The 18,066-nt window shown below is 33.2% G+C and overlaps 2 protein-coding genes across 2 annotated transcripts; both read right to left on the bottom strand.

Moving 5' to 3' along the window:
* Nucleotides 1-481: 481 nt before the first annotated feature.
* LOC102602599 (beta-glucosidase BoGH3B) lies at nt 482-6,861 on the bottom strand. Its single transcript, XM_006347657.2, has 10 exons — nt 6,428-6,861; nt 4,572-4,776; nt 3,959-4,049; nt 3,694-3,839; nt 3,062-3,305; nt 2,707-2,811; nt 2,409-2,591; nt 1,939-2,143; nt 1,139-1,625; nt 482-762 (listed from the first exon to the last, which is right to left on the bottom strand). The coding sequence occupies exons 1-10, from the start codon at nt 6,648-6,650 to the stop codon at nt 663-665; spliced, it is 1,989 nt and encodes a 662-aa protein (XP_006347719.1). The 5' UTR covers nt 6,651-6,861; the 3' UTR covers nt 482-662.
* Nucleotides 6,862-8,043: 1,182 nt separating this feature from the next.
* On the bottom strand, nt 8,044-13,448 carry LOC102601378 (vacuolar protein sorting-associated protein 9A-like). Its single transcript, XM_006347653.2, has 5 exons — nt 13,276-13,448; nt 12,256-12,403; nt 11,316-11,486; nt 9,991-10,164; nt 8,044-9,176 (listed from the first exon to the last, which is right to left on the bottom strand). Exons 1-5 carry the CDS (start codon nt 13,383-13,385, stop codon nt 8,268-8,270), a joined length of 1,512 nt encoding a protein of 503 aa, XP_006347715.1. The 5' UTR covers nt 13,386-13,448; the 3' UTR covers nt 8,044-8,267.
* Between the last annotated feature and the right edge of the window lie 4,618 nt (nt 13,449-18,066).

Genomic DNA, 18,066 nt, shown 5'->3' with positions numbered 1-18,066 from the left:
AAAACAAAAATCACTCTTGACAAAACATATCTCGACTCCCACGTTGAAAAAAAAAAACATAGCAAAATGTGATACTTGATTTGAAATGCAAAATCTTATGGACTATGGAATCTTTGAATGCAAGTTACTCCTAAAACTTAAATCGAAGGCACTCTGTCTTAGATATCACACCTCACCAATATGGGTTGTGATACACTGGTGGGAGTGTTTCACCCTCAATCAGAGGTCTCGGGTTCGAGCCTTGGGTATGGAGAAAATCATGTTGGGAGCGTCACACCCGAATGGGCCCTATAGAGCGCGATCCGGATTTAGTCGAAGCTTCAATGTGAGCTCCGGACACACCGAGTGAGAAACCAAAAAAAAGAAAAAGATATCACACCTTAAGTAACCCATCCACCGAAACCACAACTAAAAATTAGGCCGTGATAATGTCAATATTTGATTTTAGTATTAAACTCTGTATATTGGCATTATATATATATAATTTATAAATTATTTTATATATAATTTATAAACTCTGTCTTAGATATCACAACACATAATTCTGCATGTTTAAGAGTTAAGACAGGGAGAAATATTTAAAGTCTTCCTACTACAAAAAATAGAGTTACTACATAAATGTCAAGTCTTTCTACTCCTCCAGTTTCTAACAATTTGTTGTTTCAAGTTAATACAAAACATTGGATATACAAACCAATAATTACAGAAACCATAATCCCAAGAACATATGGCCTTTCATCAGCAGCACCCGCCGATACAGACCTGTGCAAGATGGCACCAAATTGAATTATCAACAAAGAGATTATTACAAACATTATACTGATCAATGACTATGTCAAAATAAACTTCAGCAGCACTAAAATAAATCTATAGGAATCAGTATCTAGTGATACAATTCTGGATCATGTTGATAATAAAGAAGCAGCAGATAGGAAACAACATTTGGTATAGACATGATTACTTTCATGTGCAGTTAAACATTATGCCTGAGCAATATGAAAACAGTTTTAGTGGCATCAATGTGAAATAGGGAAGTAACTAGGGATGAAGGAATCAAATATACGTAACTGAGTAAAATTATTGGAAGGCTAGAAATTTTATTTAAGTTAAGTATCTGGACTGAATGATTGATATTTACCTTGCTATTGTTGACTTAGATGTTGTGAGTCCAAATCCAAAGGGAAACAATGGATCATAGTGAGGGTCACCAACGTTCATTGGAAGTTGATCTACAGTTCTGAACCATGTTCTTGGAAGTTTTCCAGTAAATCCGTAGTCCCCAAAGAGAAGATCAGTGATACCTTGTCCTTCAGTTCCTGGTAACCAGGCTGCTACAAGTGCATCAATTGAAGGTAGAAATGGCTCAAGAACGAGTGGTCGACCAGATATGACTATGACAACACACTTCACAGATTGGCAAACATTGTTAATGACATCAGGTCCAGGATCTGCCACTGTGAGAGTAGGACTGTCTCCTGCACTCTCAGCATAAGGGTGCTCACCGACAACCACAATAGCATAGTCAAAGCGACTAGAAGTAGCATACTTGCTGTCAGGATTCTCAAAATAGATGACTTCTGTTCCTGGATCAACTGCAGACTTTATTGCACCGAGGATGGTAGTTCCTGTAAATGGCGTTCACTCTGTTCAGTCAACTTTCAATGCTAGCCAACTGAAAATAGCAAATGGTTATCTATGCATTACAACATTAGTTATTTTGCCTGCTGCAGTTTCCTATATAGAACTAAATATATTTGAGTTTATAACATTTTCAAAATGATTTGTGTACAGTTCAAGTATATTTTCTTAGAGAAATTTCTATTCTCATTCTCCTTTCCCCCCTGTAATCTTGTTAGGATGGCTGGTGGGGGAGATTAACATTAGTCATTAAATGTAGTATTAGAGGTCTTGTGAATCGCATCAGAAGAAAAAACATACCACTTGTAGCATCATTACCACTAAACCCCTGCCAAGTAATAGTCCATCCGCCACATTGATAACCTAAGTTATCAGCATGGCCACCAGCAACCAAAATTCTAGACACTTTCTTAGGAAGAGGTAACAATGGGTTATTAGCAGTTTTCCCATTCTTCAGCAGCACAAGAGATTTCCGCACAGCTTCTCTTGCTAAGTTCCTGTGTTCCTGAATGGAAACCAGGGATTATTATAACCACAAAAGCTGAATTTCACAATTCAAACAGTACAAAACGATACATCTCAAACTACAGCATAGGCCCCAAATGGTAGTTAAGTGGTAAGGGTCTTGAGATCACAATATCTAGTACATATCCTTCAAGCAGGGGCAAGGATTAACCCAAAACAAACAACTAAACAATGCCATATACAATGCATGCACTAACATTGTAACTGAGGCTTGAAGTGTAAAGTATCATGTTTTAGTGACCTACCTGGCTCCCAACCTCGTTGATCAAGCTGAAATCAGTGTAGGGGTTCTCAAAAAGTCCCATGGTAAATTTAACTGACAAAATCCTCTCCACTGCATCATCAATCCGATCTGTTGGGATAAAATTGTTCTTGACGAGGTAAGTCAGATCATTGATAAACTCGGTAAAATTATATGGGACCATAACCTGCAAATGACCAATTTGACATTTCCTGATTTAGCTTGAACACCAAAACATTTCCCAAACACAAAGCATCTGAATTAGTTGAATGTTGACACTGGTGTAGGGGGGGAAATCTTACCATGTCGACACCAGCTAGAATGCTAGTCTCAACTGAATAAGTGTAGTTGGCATGAGGTGGAGAAGTAAGTCTGTCAATGCCCTGCCAATCTGAGATGACAAAACCCTGGTAGATTATCAACATCAATCAGTGAAATCACCTCCAAATTATGAATTAATGCTTCATGAGAAACAATAAGTGATAAAACAAGTTGGCATGATACAAACACATGAAATATCAAAAATATATTTCGGAGGATGTTAATTCCACAGTTCTGTAATTCCCATGCGCATAGTAACTAGCTGCCTTTAACCAAGCTTCCGAATTGACCACTGAGGCTTATCTAATCTTTCATATCATTTTTTTAGAACATTACCTTGAACTTGAGTGTACCTTTGAGAAAACCAGTAACTAAATCATGGTCAGCATGCATCTTTCTGCCATTCCAGCTAGAATAAGAAGCCATAACCGTAGCAACGCCTTTGATAATTGAGTCGTCATAGGCGGGCATGTGGATACTCAGCAACTCATGCTTGTCAGTCACAGTGTTATTCTCATTAACACCCTTAGTTGTGCCCCCATCACCAACAAAGTGCTTTGCACAAGCAGCCACCTTTTTCCTGAAAATTGAATGAGTTAGAGGTTTATGCACAGGGAATCCTTTTACAAGCAAAACATAGAATTTAATTACACAAGAACCACCATTATCAAAATGTAAATATAAGATCTATAACTGATTCATAAAAGGCTCATCAAAAAATTGATATTAACTACAAAACAGGGGCAAAAAAGGGGAAAACAGCATTAGCATAAAAGCATCTCATATTGGACTTCATTGTGCTCTAATGATAACAAGCAACTAAAGAGCAGTCAAGGTTCTCATTACTTAAACTTAGATTTGACAGTTCTTTGCACAACGATGAGGAAAACAACTGTAAATATTGTTCTAACTTTCAAAGAACAGCATATTAAAATATAAGCATGGAATTGCTTTCAAAGTTTCCATACTTTCCAGCAATATAAGGTATGCCCTTCCTTGAACCATTAGGAATCTCGCCTTGTAACCCAATTATAATATCTGTCATTTCTTGAACAATCTTGGGATCTTCACTATAACTTTCATAACAGCGACCCCACCTAGGATCTCTGCAAACCTGCCCACAAAGGTTTAAACTTTAAACAAAAACTTGATTTACAATTTAAAGTGAAAAATGTCATTAATTGTGAGAAGATTAATTAGAAAGTCAATCATCAATCTGATTGTATCACCTACAGCGATGCAAGGAGCAAATACATAAGGAATCCCTGTAGCTCTGACTTCAAGAGCAGTAGCATCACCAATTCTTCGCATGAGTTCAGGGTCCCTGAAGAATAGATATTCGGTAGAACATTCAGATAAGACCAACATCTTTTTTTTATTAGCAAGTGGATAAGGCCAACAACATATTATCTTGAACAGGGAAAATAATTCTGAAAATGTAAAAATAATTGTAGATTATATCAAAATGAAATTTTTGAGCATACAATACATTCATATTTCCTAGACATAACTTACATATGACACACAGTTACTGGGCTTAAGCTATGTAAATTGCAATATATCTTGAAGCTGTTGTCATTTAGCAGAGCAGTATATAGATAGACAACAAATCACTGATCACAATGTTATCTTTGCAAATGAAATTATTAATCTTTTTCAAGAAAAAAATATGAAGCTTGATTTAGGTAACAAAAGGTTTCTTGGTAATACACTAGATAACAAATTATAAGTCCAATGAGAACACATGCTCTATAAACCAGAAAATAACAAATGATTTAAATTTGATATGTCAACGCTCAGCAGTGTGTGTTTTGTACTTGAAATTATCCATGTAAAATTTCCTTACCTGGCAGCTCCAAGCCCGATGTTATGTGGAAATATGGTGGCATTGAAAACATTGTTGTGTCCGTGAACGGCATCAATCCCATATATCATTGGAATCCCAAGGCGAGTTGACATAGAACCATTTTGGTAGTCATTCACCATATTAACCCAATCTGCGGCAGTAGCTTTCGGAAGTGGAGTACTTCCCCCACCACTTAATACACTACCTGAATCAGAATAACCAAACATAAACTTCAATTTTCTGTTTGCCATGCCGACAAGATATTTTAAACAGAAGTGTAGGGCCTTTGATTGGGATTTAAACCTGCATCTAAATTTGCAAAACAAGTTGTACTAACAATCCATCTCTTTTTTCGTTTATTGTTATTACTTTTTCCTTAAAAGATAATCCTGAGTTTATGTTTCATTGTTAATCACTGCTTCTTTACATGCCATTTCTTTGTTGAACTATCATATCAGAATTTGACAAAAAGAAAAGTAAAATATTGTAAGATGCACGTTCGTTTTTACATGTGATTTGCACTTCATAATCATTTCTCCAATCACTTGATTTGCGATTAATGATCGTTTCTTCCAGTTTCCTAGTTTCACTTTACAAAATGTCCTAATCAAGGAAAGCCAAGACTGATGTATAACAAAAAGATGTTATGAGCATGCTTTCAAACTCCATAGACAGCCTTATCTCTTGGCGTACTCTGGAAAATTCAAACTTGGAAGAAGAAACTGATTAAATTCGGCTCAACTTCCTTTATCAGTGAAAAAAGAAGCCTGTTTTAGCTCAACTTCCTTCTCTTCTTTCTTTCTTCTTTTCATCTATTTTGAATACTCTTTCGACTTATTCCTGTATCCACTCAATTATGTATGTCCTGATCTTGTAACTTTGGAGTAACCATGAATACTCACAACTATTTTTTTTTCTGCAGTGTTCATAGCTATTAAACCGACATATTAAATCTACAACTATTTAATTCAATCTCCAAGATAAGTGCTGGTAACAAATATTGATCAAGAGATGCATAAAAAACTAGAAAGTATGTAAAGGTTACTACAGGCATACCTCTATATATAACAATAATTCTCTATAACCAACATTTCACTATAACAACCATGTTTTTTGTGGACCGATTTCATGTTATGTTACATATATGTTCTCTATAATAACATTTCACTTTAGCAGCCAAAAAATATTAGAACATACGACCATGTTATAAAAAGGTTTGACTATACTATATATTGTGAATGTTCCTTATCAAGAAAATCCAGATGTGAAGTCCTGATGTATTGTTTTATAAACAAGGGCATCAAATACTCTGTTTCTCGTAACAATCTACTTCAAAATGTCATTATTCAATCTACAAGGAAAGTAACACACAGCAACTAACAAAAAAATGCACAAAAAAAACTAAACAATTATTCAAATGATACAACTATATAGTTATGAGATGTAACTGAAGTAGTACTCCAAGTTAAACAGGGATTACTACTCTCCAAACAATCTTCTTCAGACTAACATCATCAAATCTCCAAAAACAAACACTCCATTCTTTCAATTTGTTTGTCTTACTTTCTTTTTTTAACCCAGGTAAAAAAGAATGACTCTTTTACCTTTTTGGCAACTCTTCAATTTCAACTTTCCCCGTAACATATTTTATACAACAAGATTAAAGCGCATTCAGATACATTATATATATCTTTAGTTTAAAACCACAAAATCTATTAAGTGTTACTTACTTTCTTGAATTCCGTGTAAAGTTAAAACAACACAAACAAATTGAAACGGAGGTAGTAAACACCAACTACACAAGAAAAATTACAAACATGGAAACCACAATACTATATGCAGATTTGAAATATTACCAATATAGTAGTCTTTCATTATTTGAATAGTGGCAACAGTCCTATCAATCTGAATCATCTGTCCAATCTTTTCTTGAAGGGTCATTCTACCAAGAAGATCTTTAACTCTAACCCCAACTGGTTGTTCTGGGTCCTTGTACTTGATGTAGTCCTCACCCATTGCAATCTTGTTCCACCATAGCACCAGAGTCACAAACCACCAAACCCAACTTTTCTTACCCATCCTCAACACTATAATAACATCAAGAAAATGTGATACTTTTTTTTTTCAAGATAGTACTTGAAATTTAAGTGAATGCCCAGAAAAATGTAGGGTAAAGGGTGCAAGAAAATGCAGGATCTTGAAAGTTTTTAGTGAAAGAATACAGTAACAGTGAGAGTGTGTGCTGTGTTTTGTGGAAAAGATGAGTCTAAAAGTAGGAGTGAGAGTTGAGATATTCTTTGAAAAAGTTACAAGAGTTAAACGGTTATATATACGCCAAGAATATATATTACTAACTACCCTCCCACCCCTTTTAAGCAAGTTATTACTCAATTCTCATCTCTTTACTTGTTATTATATTAAAAATAGTTGTTTAATAATATTTGTATAGTTTAAAAAATCAAGAAATTATATTATATATACTTTTTGTGTCTATTTACCGTATTGTTGTTGGACAGAGAATATATTACTCTTATATTTACTTTTATTTGTTTAAAATAGATATAAATTTATAGATTTTATTTTTCTAAACTTGATTTTTATATTTAAATTCACAAAGAAAAAAAAGGTTTATACTTTGTACCACATAAATTGAAACAGATAACGCATATATTCATAGTTACGTGAGCATTATAAGTTGTAACTGTCTAATGAGTGTATAATAATGAATGTGTAACTGTATAGTTAGTGATTGAATAATGATTAAACTGTCTTATTCATACATGATTTACTTACTTAATTAGTGTTTTGTATCTATAAATTATTTAATTCGTGACATATTATGTGGTGAGAGTGGGGTGGGGTGGGGGTGTTGAACCTTTCTTTTCTAGAGATTTGAGAATTTCGAGAAAGACGTTCATGTGGGGAACTCAACCTTTAGTACTGACTAGCTTGTTCAATCAAAAGCATTTTCTTTCTTAAAGCAAAAATATCAAGAAAAAGGTAGGTGTTACATATTTATAGATTCTAATTTATGTGTGCTGAATTAAACACTAATGTACTATACGATTAACTTACTTTTATATAATATACACTCAAAAAAAATTCAAAATTTAAATCGAAAGTATCTAATATGAACTCTTAATAATGTGTTTAAGTATTCAGGTGATCAATCAAAACAGATTATAGTTTGAATATTTAAATAAAATTTACCAATAAATTTGAAAAATTGTCTACATATTCCACTTATTTTCCATGATATATTTCATATTCACTTTATTTCGGAAGTGTCTAATGCATGATCCCTTATTATTTATTAGCAATAGACTTCTAATATGCTGATTATTGTAAAACTATAAACAACTTTTTCTTTAATCTTACCTTAGGTTCGTGTCCTCGGTTAGTCATAAGGGCATATTTAGTCTGAAAGTATAATGGGAGGGCTACATTTAGCCCAAAAGTATAACTAGGGATATATTAAAACTATTTCATATAGTACAGGGTATATTTGGCCCTTTGCCGATATAAAAAAGTGGCAGTTTAGATTTACCCAAGTTAATAGAATATCACCAGTCAAGGTTATTCTACTGTCCAGAAAGAATCAAGTGGATCCTCATTTTGCTGTTAAAAAATACAGATACAACTTTAGACATCACATGATTTTCTATATGAGTTTTCCACTGAATTTATCTGTAAAACCTAACTCCCTTCTTCACCCTTACTTGAAAGTTCTTCATTTTCCTTTAACTTTGATTCATCTGACTCGAGAGACTTTGTAAGTAGTGAAGAATCCACGGGCCTGTCTTTCTGCGTATCATCAATTGGCTCGTCTTTCTGTGTTTCATCAATTGGCTCGTCTTTCTGTGTCTCATCGATTGGCTTATCTTTCTGTGTCTCATCAATTGGCTCTCCTGCTGAGGCAGCTTCAGATTCGGTGTTGAATTCAAATTCAGGGTGCTGAGTTTGTCCTTCATTATTGGGCAATGGTGGAGATGGATTGTCAATGCCTGATCCTTTAGCAAGGCAAACATACTTGATAACTAGGCGCTTGTAATTGGTTAGTAGTTCTTCGATATCACCCACTGTTAGATCACCAGCCTGGGAATATAGGTAGGGGAAACTTTGGAACACTTGGCTGATGCTATCCTCCTTGATCAACATACTAGCCCCTCTGTTTTCTAGATCCGACAGTGACGGGATCTTTTCCATTGATGACTGGCTTTTAGCATACTGATCCTCGTTCTTGATGTTTGTTTCTGTTGATGCAACTGAGAAATTTGGCTGTGTAGCAGGGTGTGGAGGCCTATTTGACCTAAAACTTTGTTTGGCGTCAGACGTGTCTGCACCAGGAACAGGTCCAGAGTTCTGATCATTCTGGTCCAGTACATTGTTGTCGGCTGAAAGACCAGAAAGAAGTGCTCGAGCAGACTCCATATTTGTTTCAAACTCGGTCTCATCCATAGAAAGAGCTTGTGCATCAATATTCGAAATGAAAGATTCTGCAGAAAGAATGTTTGTGAAGAAGTATGCCGCTTCAGAAACCAAGCGGGTTTGCCGCCTAAACCTTTGTATATACAGTAGATTTGAGTGCAGCTGAGGGGGGTTAGCCTGATTGTGACATAAAATAAAAGGTAATTTAAAAATTGAATGCAAGGACACAACAGAAGTTGTAAAATTGAAATACGGGAGCAGAAAGAATTTCAATCAGTCTTCAGTATTGAAGAGAACACAGAACTAAAACAAACAAGCTTTTAATTCTCCACTTAAAGATTTTCATCTATAAAAAGATTTTGGAAGGACGGTGCGTCAAGGATTTGGTAATATTCCACACATGGTTCATCAAATCAAGGATTTTGTTGAGAATCTAACTGAGTAAAATTCACTTTTTTTTGTTTGTTTCTGCGGGACAATTATAAAGATAATTCATATGATGTTATCCCAAATCAGAAATCATATGCAAGATATTTGGGGGATGAGAAGTACAAGATATTTGGGGGATGGAAGTGGGTGATGAGACGATGATAGGAAAGCGAAAGGTGCAATAATGGACTCTTTGGCCACTAATCTGGATGCCTGCCTTTCGGATGCATTCAGTGTTCATGAATTCCAACATAAAGAGATAAGAATGTTTCTTCTGATCACTCCTTAGAAGAGAATTAAAATTTCCCTTGTTAGTCATCTTGGGCAAAAAAATCCAAGACAAATCAGTCGTACCAGCAATCCCTTCCCTTATTCATGTAGAAAAGTTGGACTACTATCCAGGCAAACATTGTTCAGTGTTATTAGACCTCTAATTCTGCAATCAACTTCCCTACAGGGAAATCAAGACGTGGGAGCATACCAAACACTACAATTCAGAACCTAAAGGATTCCTCAGTTGAGAAGACTAATATATCAGATCAGTGCAAATGAGCTGGCTTACCTTTACGGTGACATATATGAGAACGGGAAGAAAATCATCTGCTCCTGGAGGGTTATCCTTTGCTGAAACAGAAGTCAGGAGATTATTGATAACCTTGCAACAATTAAGAATACACACAAGTTTGTCTCTTGGTGCCCTGTACATATTTATCTTTTGTAGCTCCTTCTGCGCAAGCTGCAAAAAGTGTAGCATGTAATGTAATAGTTAGACATCTCATTGAAAAATGACATTCACGAAAGATCTATGCTTATTTATGGCAGGGTAAAAGAGCTATACTTATTGTAATCAAGATCACAACTCAAAAGGACAGCCTAAAGAAGACGTTTCTATAAAGGAAGAAGTGTGTGCCCCGGTACTATGAAAATATTCTCTGAATTTTGCATACTGCAAGCCTTGATATGTTATTGTAAACTGACGGTCGTACCCATAAAATACCAGTTTACAAACTTCTGCAGCAAATCTCTGAAAATCTGGGTCCACATTTAACCAACAAGTTACCAGGTTAAATAAAAAATATGAAAGTAACACAATTTTTTTATAGAAATCAATACTAGAGGTAATTGCCAGAGTAATCAGTGACCATCTTGTCAAGGTTTAAACATATGCACAAGACAAGAAGGTTAGCTCTTACTTGGCTATTTTTGTGAAAATACTCCTTTACTTTTACCAGTTATTAGTATAATAAAATAGCTGTGCAAAAAACTATTTTATTTGAAAACTACACCTGTTCCAGAAATGTGTATCTTTTCCAAAGTTCCAACTTCCAAACACTGGTTGTGAGAAAAAAAAATTGTTTCTTCCATCAGCAACCCATAAACCCACTAAGATACAGACACACATGCACATATACTATTGTGTGTGTGTCAGTATGTGTATAATGTGTGAACACACACACACAGTGCATATAAATATAAACTAACATCATTGTAAATGATAGAGGTCGAGGAATGATCAAGTATGCCTCACAAAAGATGGGTGGCTTTATTTAAAAACCACAACCACATTCAATTAGAAAAACCGTTCGCCCACAACATTTTGTTCGGGAAAATTATGTAAATGTACCGACTTCGGAACCAACAAACTGTCAAAAGACACGTGCATTTTGCTCTGAAATATAAAAACTGGTAATTTTATAACTTCACCCACGCATTGTCATCCTATGAGTGACAGGCCCAAATCCCAACAACAGTAATCAAGTGAGAAATCATATCCCTTCCTCCAGTAGTAAAAAAAAAAAAGTAGCAGTTAAGAACCAAAATCCCTGCACTTGCAACAGAATCAATGAATGATTCACCAGAAATTTACTTTTTACAGAGTTCACTTACCAACCATGATGATTCATTTTGAAATATTGGCTTGATATCCAAATTCTCAGGCCTAACAAATTGTTGAATCAAAGCAATTTTCTCATGAAGCTGTTCATCAACTTTCACATCTTCAGGAAGTGAAGCAAATGTACGTGTAAAGAGCTTCGTCATGACATACTTCTCAAGTCCCTGTTGTTTGAAATAATATGAAAATGAGCAAACAAAGTACAAACAGCACAGCAACAACTAAACTTATAATCAGTTGACATGCTGACATGCAGCCTACAGCCATCCAGAAGCATCGAGTATAGAAAATGTGATATCCATGAATAACACAATATATTGATTCCATATGTTGGAGTAAAATTGTACAAACATCAACCTGAGTCTTTTACTGAAAAGGTATGACATATGTAAGCATGTTGAGATAAAAGGAAAAATGATAACAATCAGACTTGGTACTTCTAGGCACAGTACCAATAGAAACTCTAATTAAGACACACAGTAGATTCAAGAATCCGAAGTTTTTTGTTCCTTCAATGTTGAGATATCTGTGGATCTGTTTTTCTGAAGGATATCAGTGGAACTTCCTTCCGTTACTTATGCTCTTAAGGTTAGATATTTATTAATATCACGGAGCAACCTGAATCTTCAGTGTACTAAAAAATCAGCATGCAGATGTCATAAGTTTGAAACTCGGTTGTGTATAGGCCCATTCCTCTGTCATGTTCCACTTAAATTTCAGGCTTCTTGTTGGCGGCAGTATTCGAACTTGTGATGTGCACCCTAGGCTGCACATCTCAAGTTGTGTCCTTAATATTGAACCAAAACCCTAGGGGCTTGTGGGGTAATGGGGTTGGATGGAAGGTTGGTAGGTTGATGAGATTTGATATACAAATGAAAAAACAGACTGATAACATTCATGCTAAAGCCTTATTCAGCATATAGGTATACTCACTTCACCAGCACTCTCCAACTCCTCCTCAGAACATCCAGCCCAAAGTGAATGAGCTCTGAATGCTGTTTCCATATTTCCAAGGAACTCCTGCACGGCTGCACTATCCCTCTCTGCGTCCGGAGCATTGTTCAAAAATGATACAATAAAACTGCAAAAGATTCCAATTAGTAATAACATTTCCCTCAAATGATACCTACCTACAACTCTTCAGGGTCCTAGTTAATTAAAATAGCAAGCCTTGCTGTTATGTTAATTTGAACTAATCAACTATGCAAATATTCAATATGCAGTAGTATATTATATGATGTTAGATCAGTTAGTAGAAGAAACACAAATCCCATGAATTCATCCATCTACGTGCTTTATAATTATGAAAAGTATGAGAAGAAATTATGCTAAGATGACAAGCTGATTATAAGTTTCATATGACTAAGACAACCATTCCACAGCTGTTCCAGAATCCCAATATCGACAATTCAATTTTTATAATCAATATCCATTAATTTCACTTTGCATAGAAAACTCTCTCCATAAAATCATTGAGGTACTTATTTGGGCTGAGGAGTAGTTGTTGTACTACGCCAAAACCCAAGCAGGTTTGAAGAGATTTAAAGAGAAGAAAACAACAAGAGGTTCAGCTGAAGCATTCTTCAATAATGATTATGGGCTACTCAACTGAGCAAATGAGTTCACGTCCCTTTATCACCATCATCATATACATTTTTTCTCATGGTAATCTTCCAATATCTACTTTAAGCAAACGTCAACAATAAGTTACTACTAAACTTACATATGAACAAAAATAAGTTAAAGAGCCTAAGTAAGTACTCTGGTTTTCTCAGTTAATTGGCCTGAGTTGACTTGAGCAATCAAAATCATACAAATCCGATTATCCAACTAAACCTTAGCCATTTATTCTTTTACCATAAATAGGTGTCTTTCTTTGATCTATATAAATTTTCCTAAGTTTCCTTTCGCACTCAAATTATGAATAGTCTCTTATAAGATGAAGATTGATACCTTTTGATGGATTTGACGAAATCGGCAGCGGTTGGATCACGCATTCGTTGAAGGAAATCATGCCACGTCAATGGTGCAGTAGACGATCCTAACACGTCGCTGTTCTCCATTTTCAGATCGACGGCCGGCGACTCTCTCTCTCTCTACGAATTTCTGATACTATACTGAAGAAGAAAGAAGAAGAAGACAGACTAAATGGGCCCCCGAAATCAAGTGGAAGTTGGGCTTGCAATTCATTTGTTTGGAAAGGACTTTGGGCTTATGAGAGTAAATTGGGTTCTCAATTGGGCCTATCAGGACCTATTTATGGGCCATAACACCTGAATTTCTGAGAGAAAGTGGCAAATAGCCACTTGCCAGATCGCTAATTAAGTTTTTAACTACGCAAAATTATTCAGTACTAGTAAAATCACCGTGCTTCGCGCGAGAATTTAATATCACAGAATATATAAAATAATACTATATATAAAATAATACTTAAAACTTATCCGTCACTAAAACTAAAACACTATATTATCCTACATAAAAGATTAATACTGTAAAGAAAAATGAAAATTATTTCATCTTATCATTTATCCTTAATAACATAAGCATATATTAATTACTGTAAAAATACATACCAGGATCTAAAACATAAGCAATGGTGTCACTGAGTCACTCAACATGAGTAAAGTACACAAATATGTAATTGTGAAGAAGAAGTAGTTCAAAATTTTCGTTGTTTTAAAATGAGAGAAAATCCCTCTATTTATAGACAACAAATGGTAGTGTGAACAAATATTTATTGTGCCTTATCAGAAAGGTTACAACTATTTGGAAAAGTTGCAACCCTTCAGAAAGGTCACAACCTTTCATAAAAATTGCAACTCTTCATTAAAGTCACATTGTTTTTTTAAAAAAAACCAACACACTTTCACCAATTATTTTTTCACACAATAATATACAGAAACTCTAAAAAAAAAATATTTTTTAAAAAAAATGATGTTCATCCATTATTTTTTAACACAATAATGGCATGTGAAGTACACACATCCCACTTTGTTGATTCTTTGGAAAGAAGTGTCAAAATGGAACATAAAAATTGGAGTTGAAGGGTTAAAATGAAACAAGGTTGAGTTGAAGTGTCAAAATGAAATTTAGGGACAAGTTTAATAGTCTGCATATGTGTTTGGCCTTTTAAAAATAAAACAAAATGAATTTGTGGAGCCATACATGAAACAAAACTTTTTGTGACTCTTTAAAAGGAAAATTGGATTCTTCTAGAAAATTATTTTGACCATTAATTATACAATTATAAATTTATAACTTTGCCCATAAATAATGTTTAAAATTACAAAATTGTCATTGGGCGTCCTAATCATGGCTCTTCTATATAATAGAAATATGATATATGATTTAGCCGCTCGTTAATGAAGAAAATCTTATCTAAACTATATATTAAAAAAAAACATTAGTGTATTGTGTTGAAGGTTGAAGCTTTTACAAGTGAAACTCACAAACTATATTGAAACTCCAAATGGTGTTGAATTTCGAAACTTTTATAGGTAAACTCCAGCACAGTGTATTAGAGCTTCAATCCAATCTTTTCGAAAAGATTTGTACAACAACTTTTATAGTGAAACTTGTTCAATCACCAGATACAATCATGAAGTTTAATTTGTAGAAGTAAATTGTTCTTTTAAGTTAAAAGATAATACCATGAGTGGAATATATTTTTGGTATAATTACCCAAACATGTTCACTCACGAGTACATTTTGTAATATTTATACATCTTATCATTATTTCGTTCAATTATCTCTTTTAAAAACCCAAACTTAATGAATTGGAATAGTTTGGGAAAGAGTAGAGCACAAAAAAAGAAGCTTTGTTACTTTAGATTCTCCATTTGGAGGAACCTGAGAATTTTGAAGCAATGAAATTGGAATAGTTTCATCTCTAAGAAACACAAACCAAACTTGCAATTTTCGAAACCAACGCCTATAAAATGGTATAGTAACAAAGCTTGCAAAGTCTCATAACCATTTCCAAGATAAATAAAACAATGATTTGCACTTCTATTTGTTGATAACAAAAAAATGGCAACGGGACCTAATCGGGAGTTGCCACCTGTTTATGAAGATTTTAGGCCTGTTTCTGAGCGGCATCAAGAGGCAGGAGCTGAAAAATTACTTATTTCTCTTCCTGGTGGGTTTATATATTTATATTCTCAAACAAAACTATTACCGGTAATGTTTCAATTTGTTTGTTTTGTTTTAACTTCACACGAAGTTTAAAAGAACAAGTAATTATTCTTGAGAAAATTAGATATAGCATTACTTTGATTCCTATTTACCAATCATAATGATAGCTTGGCTAAGTAAGAAACATAGCAATAGTTTACTTAAAAATACTAGCAATATGATTCATTCTGTATCACTGTATACAGCGAAACAATAAAATTCAAACCCTCACACTATGTATTGTAATTTAACCAAACTTTCACTATTTCAAATAAATACACACACATATATATACTAGTTCTAGAACACGTGCAACGCACGTGTATACCGTGCTAATTAGTATAAATACTTTTTAAAATATATGTGTGATATGTGTAAAATACAAGCTCGAATCAATGAGTGGTGAGCATATTCTACTGATTATCATTGGAGGACACATCATACTAAAATATTGTTATCAAGTGAATTTCAAAAGAAATACTCAAACGACTTCAAATATGCAATTCTTATAATATATCAAGTATTCAACTTGATAATAGTTCTTTTTTTAATATGTCACAATACATATGGTTGCAAAATATTTAATGCCTTGAGGTTTCCACCTTCTTTTTAAGGAACAATAGCCTCCACCTTTTAACAAACGCATACATATCAAGAAGTTGTTGTCGAATGAGAGTAGCGTTTTGTAATAGTTGTAGAGAAATTTGATCAACATATGTCTCCCTTAGGATGGTTAGTAAATCATTATCAATTTCATAGTGAACACCTACAAAAATATATACTATTTATTTGTTATAAACATAATCGTGTGAGTATATAAATGACATATATATATAAATCATAATTACATGTATATGTACCTTTTGTCTTCTTAGGCTCATTATTCAACTTGATAATAGTTATTTTTTTAATATGTCACAATACATATGGTTGCAAAATATTTAATGCCTTGAGGTTTCCACCTTCTTTTTAAGGAACAATAGCCTCCACCTTTTAACAAACGCATACATATCAAGAAGTTGTTGTCGAATGAGAGTAGCGTTTTGTAATAGTTGTAGAGAAATTTGATCAACATATGGATGGTTAGTAAATCATTATCTAGTGAACACCTACAAAAATATATACTATTTATTTGTTATAAACATAATCGTGTGAGTATATAAATGACATATAAATCATAATTACATGTATATGTACCTTTTGTCTTCTTAGGCTCATTCAAAAAAATTAAATTTTTTCATCTATAAATTTTGATTAAAAAAATTGTTAAGTTGTATACATATAATTATATTATGAAATACAACACAATCATTTGTGATATATTAACCGTATGGTATTGTCATATTTCATAAAAAATTGAAATCATCAAATAAAAATCCAATGAAACAGAAGTATTATCAATTGATAAAGAAATAGGAAACAAAAGTATTACTCTCTCTCTACATAAGTTTACCACCATTTATATAATTAAACATCAAATCAACAAATCAAAATTTTATAAAACAAAAGCATTTTCATCAAAATAATAATAATAAAAAAAGAACAAGGAAAAGTATTACTTTACCATAGTTAAATTCAACTTCAACTGTTCATAAAATTAGATACACACTGTATGGGATTAAGGTATAAATAGGAGATATTAGGAGAGGTGAAAAGACTTATAGTAACTAATTTGAAATATAATATTTAATGTAAAATTATGTCCTTTTGGATTCTTAAATATAGAACATAAATAAGAAAAATAAAAAGAAATCAAAAAGTAAAAAGTTTGTAACTGATTTGACTATATTGTTTAATGAGGAATTATGTCTTCTTGATTTATTAACGTGAAGAGAATATGAGCAGATTTGGATGAGTAGTGCAACTATTTAATATTTAAATACTTAAATATATAATATTTTAATTTATCATAAATGCAAAATGGTAATTCAACTTTGAAGATAGGACCTTCCCAAGTTTTTATCCATTTAGATTAGATTAGATTCATATTTTTTTTGAAATAGGTCCACGTTGTTATCCATTTAGATTAGATTAGATTCACATTTTTTATTAAATGTCTTTGCACTAAAAAAGTTTTTTATATATATAGCACACCAACTTAGATTAATGATTTGCTAATACATTAATCAACGTTAGAAGTTCTAAAGTTTTATCTGCTCATTGATCAACGTGAAAGCTCAAAAGTTTTACGAAGGTTGAAAAATCAGAATATAACTTCTTAATTAATTCCCAAACAAACTTTCTAACTTTATTGGAAGATGCACATTTATTATATTGTATTTATATTTGATATGATTGTTGTTTAGTATATTTAATTAATTAAATATAATATTTTAATTTAACGAAAGGGTAAAATGGTAATTCAACTTTTACACTTTGAACCTTCCCACTTTTAGTAATATATATATATATATATATAGTGAAAGGGTAAAATGGTAATTCAACTTTTACACTTTGAACCTTCCCACTTTTGGTAATATATATATGATATATGATATGATGTTTGCTCTTTTGAACAAAAGGATATAAAATTCTCATCATCATATAGAAGAACTTTTATGATATGCATTA

This window comes from Solanum tuberosum, unplaced genomic scaffold (genome assembly GCF_000226075.1).
Source record: "Solanum tuberosum cultivar DM 1-3 516 R44 unplaced genomic scaffold, SolTub_3.0 scf00092, whole genome shotgun sequence".
NCBI classification, from domain to species: domain Eukaryota; kingdom Viridiplantae; phylum Streptophyta; class Magnoliopsida; order Solanales; family Solanaceae; genus Solanum; species Solanum tuberosum.
The sequence above is the reverse complement of the archived record's forward strand: the minus strand, read 5'-3'. Positions and strand labels throughout refer to the sequence as shown.

Coding starts and splice junctions, on each gene's coding strand:
- LOC102602599 (XM_006347657.2), bottom strand. CDS start 6,650: ATGGGTAAGAAAAGTTGGGTTTGGTGGTTTGTGACTCTGGTGCTATGG. Junction 2,592..2,706: donor TTCTAGCTGGTGTCGACATG/GTAAGATTTCCC, acceptor GGTCATTTGCAG/GTTATGGTCCCATATAATTT. Junction 1,626..1,938: donor TGGTAATGATGCTACAAGTG/GTATGTTTTTTC, acceptor CGCCATTTACAG/GAACTACCATCCTCGGTGCA.
- LOC102601378 (XM_006347653.2), bottom strand. CDS start 13,385: ATGGAGAACAGCGACGTGTTAGGATCGTCTACTGCACCATTGACGTGG. Junction 11,487..12,255: donor AGTTGGAGAGTGCTGGTGAA/GTGAGTATACCT, acceptor TTCAAACAACAG/GGACTTGAGAAGTATGTCAT. Junction 10,165..11,315: donor AAAATGAATCATCATGGTTG/GTAAGTGAACTC, acceptor CACTTTTTGCAG/CTTGCGCAGAAGGAGCTACA.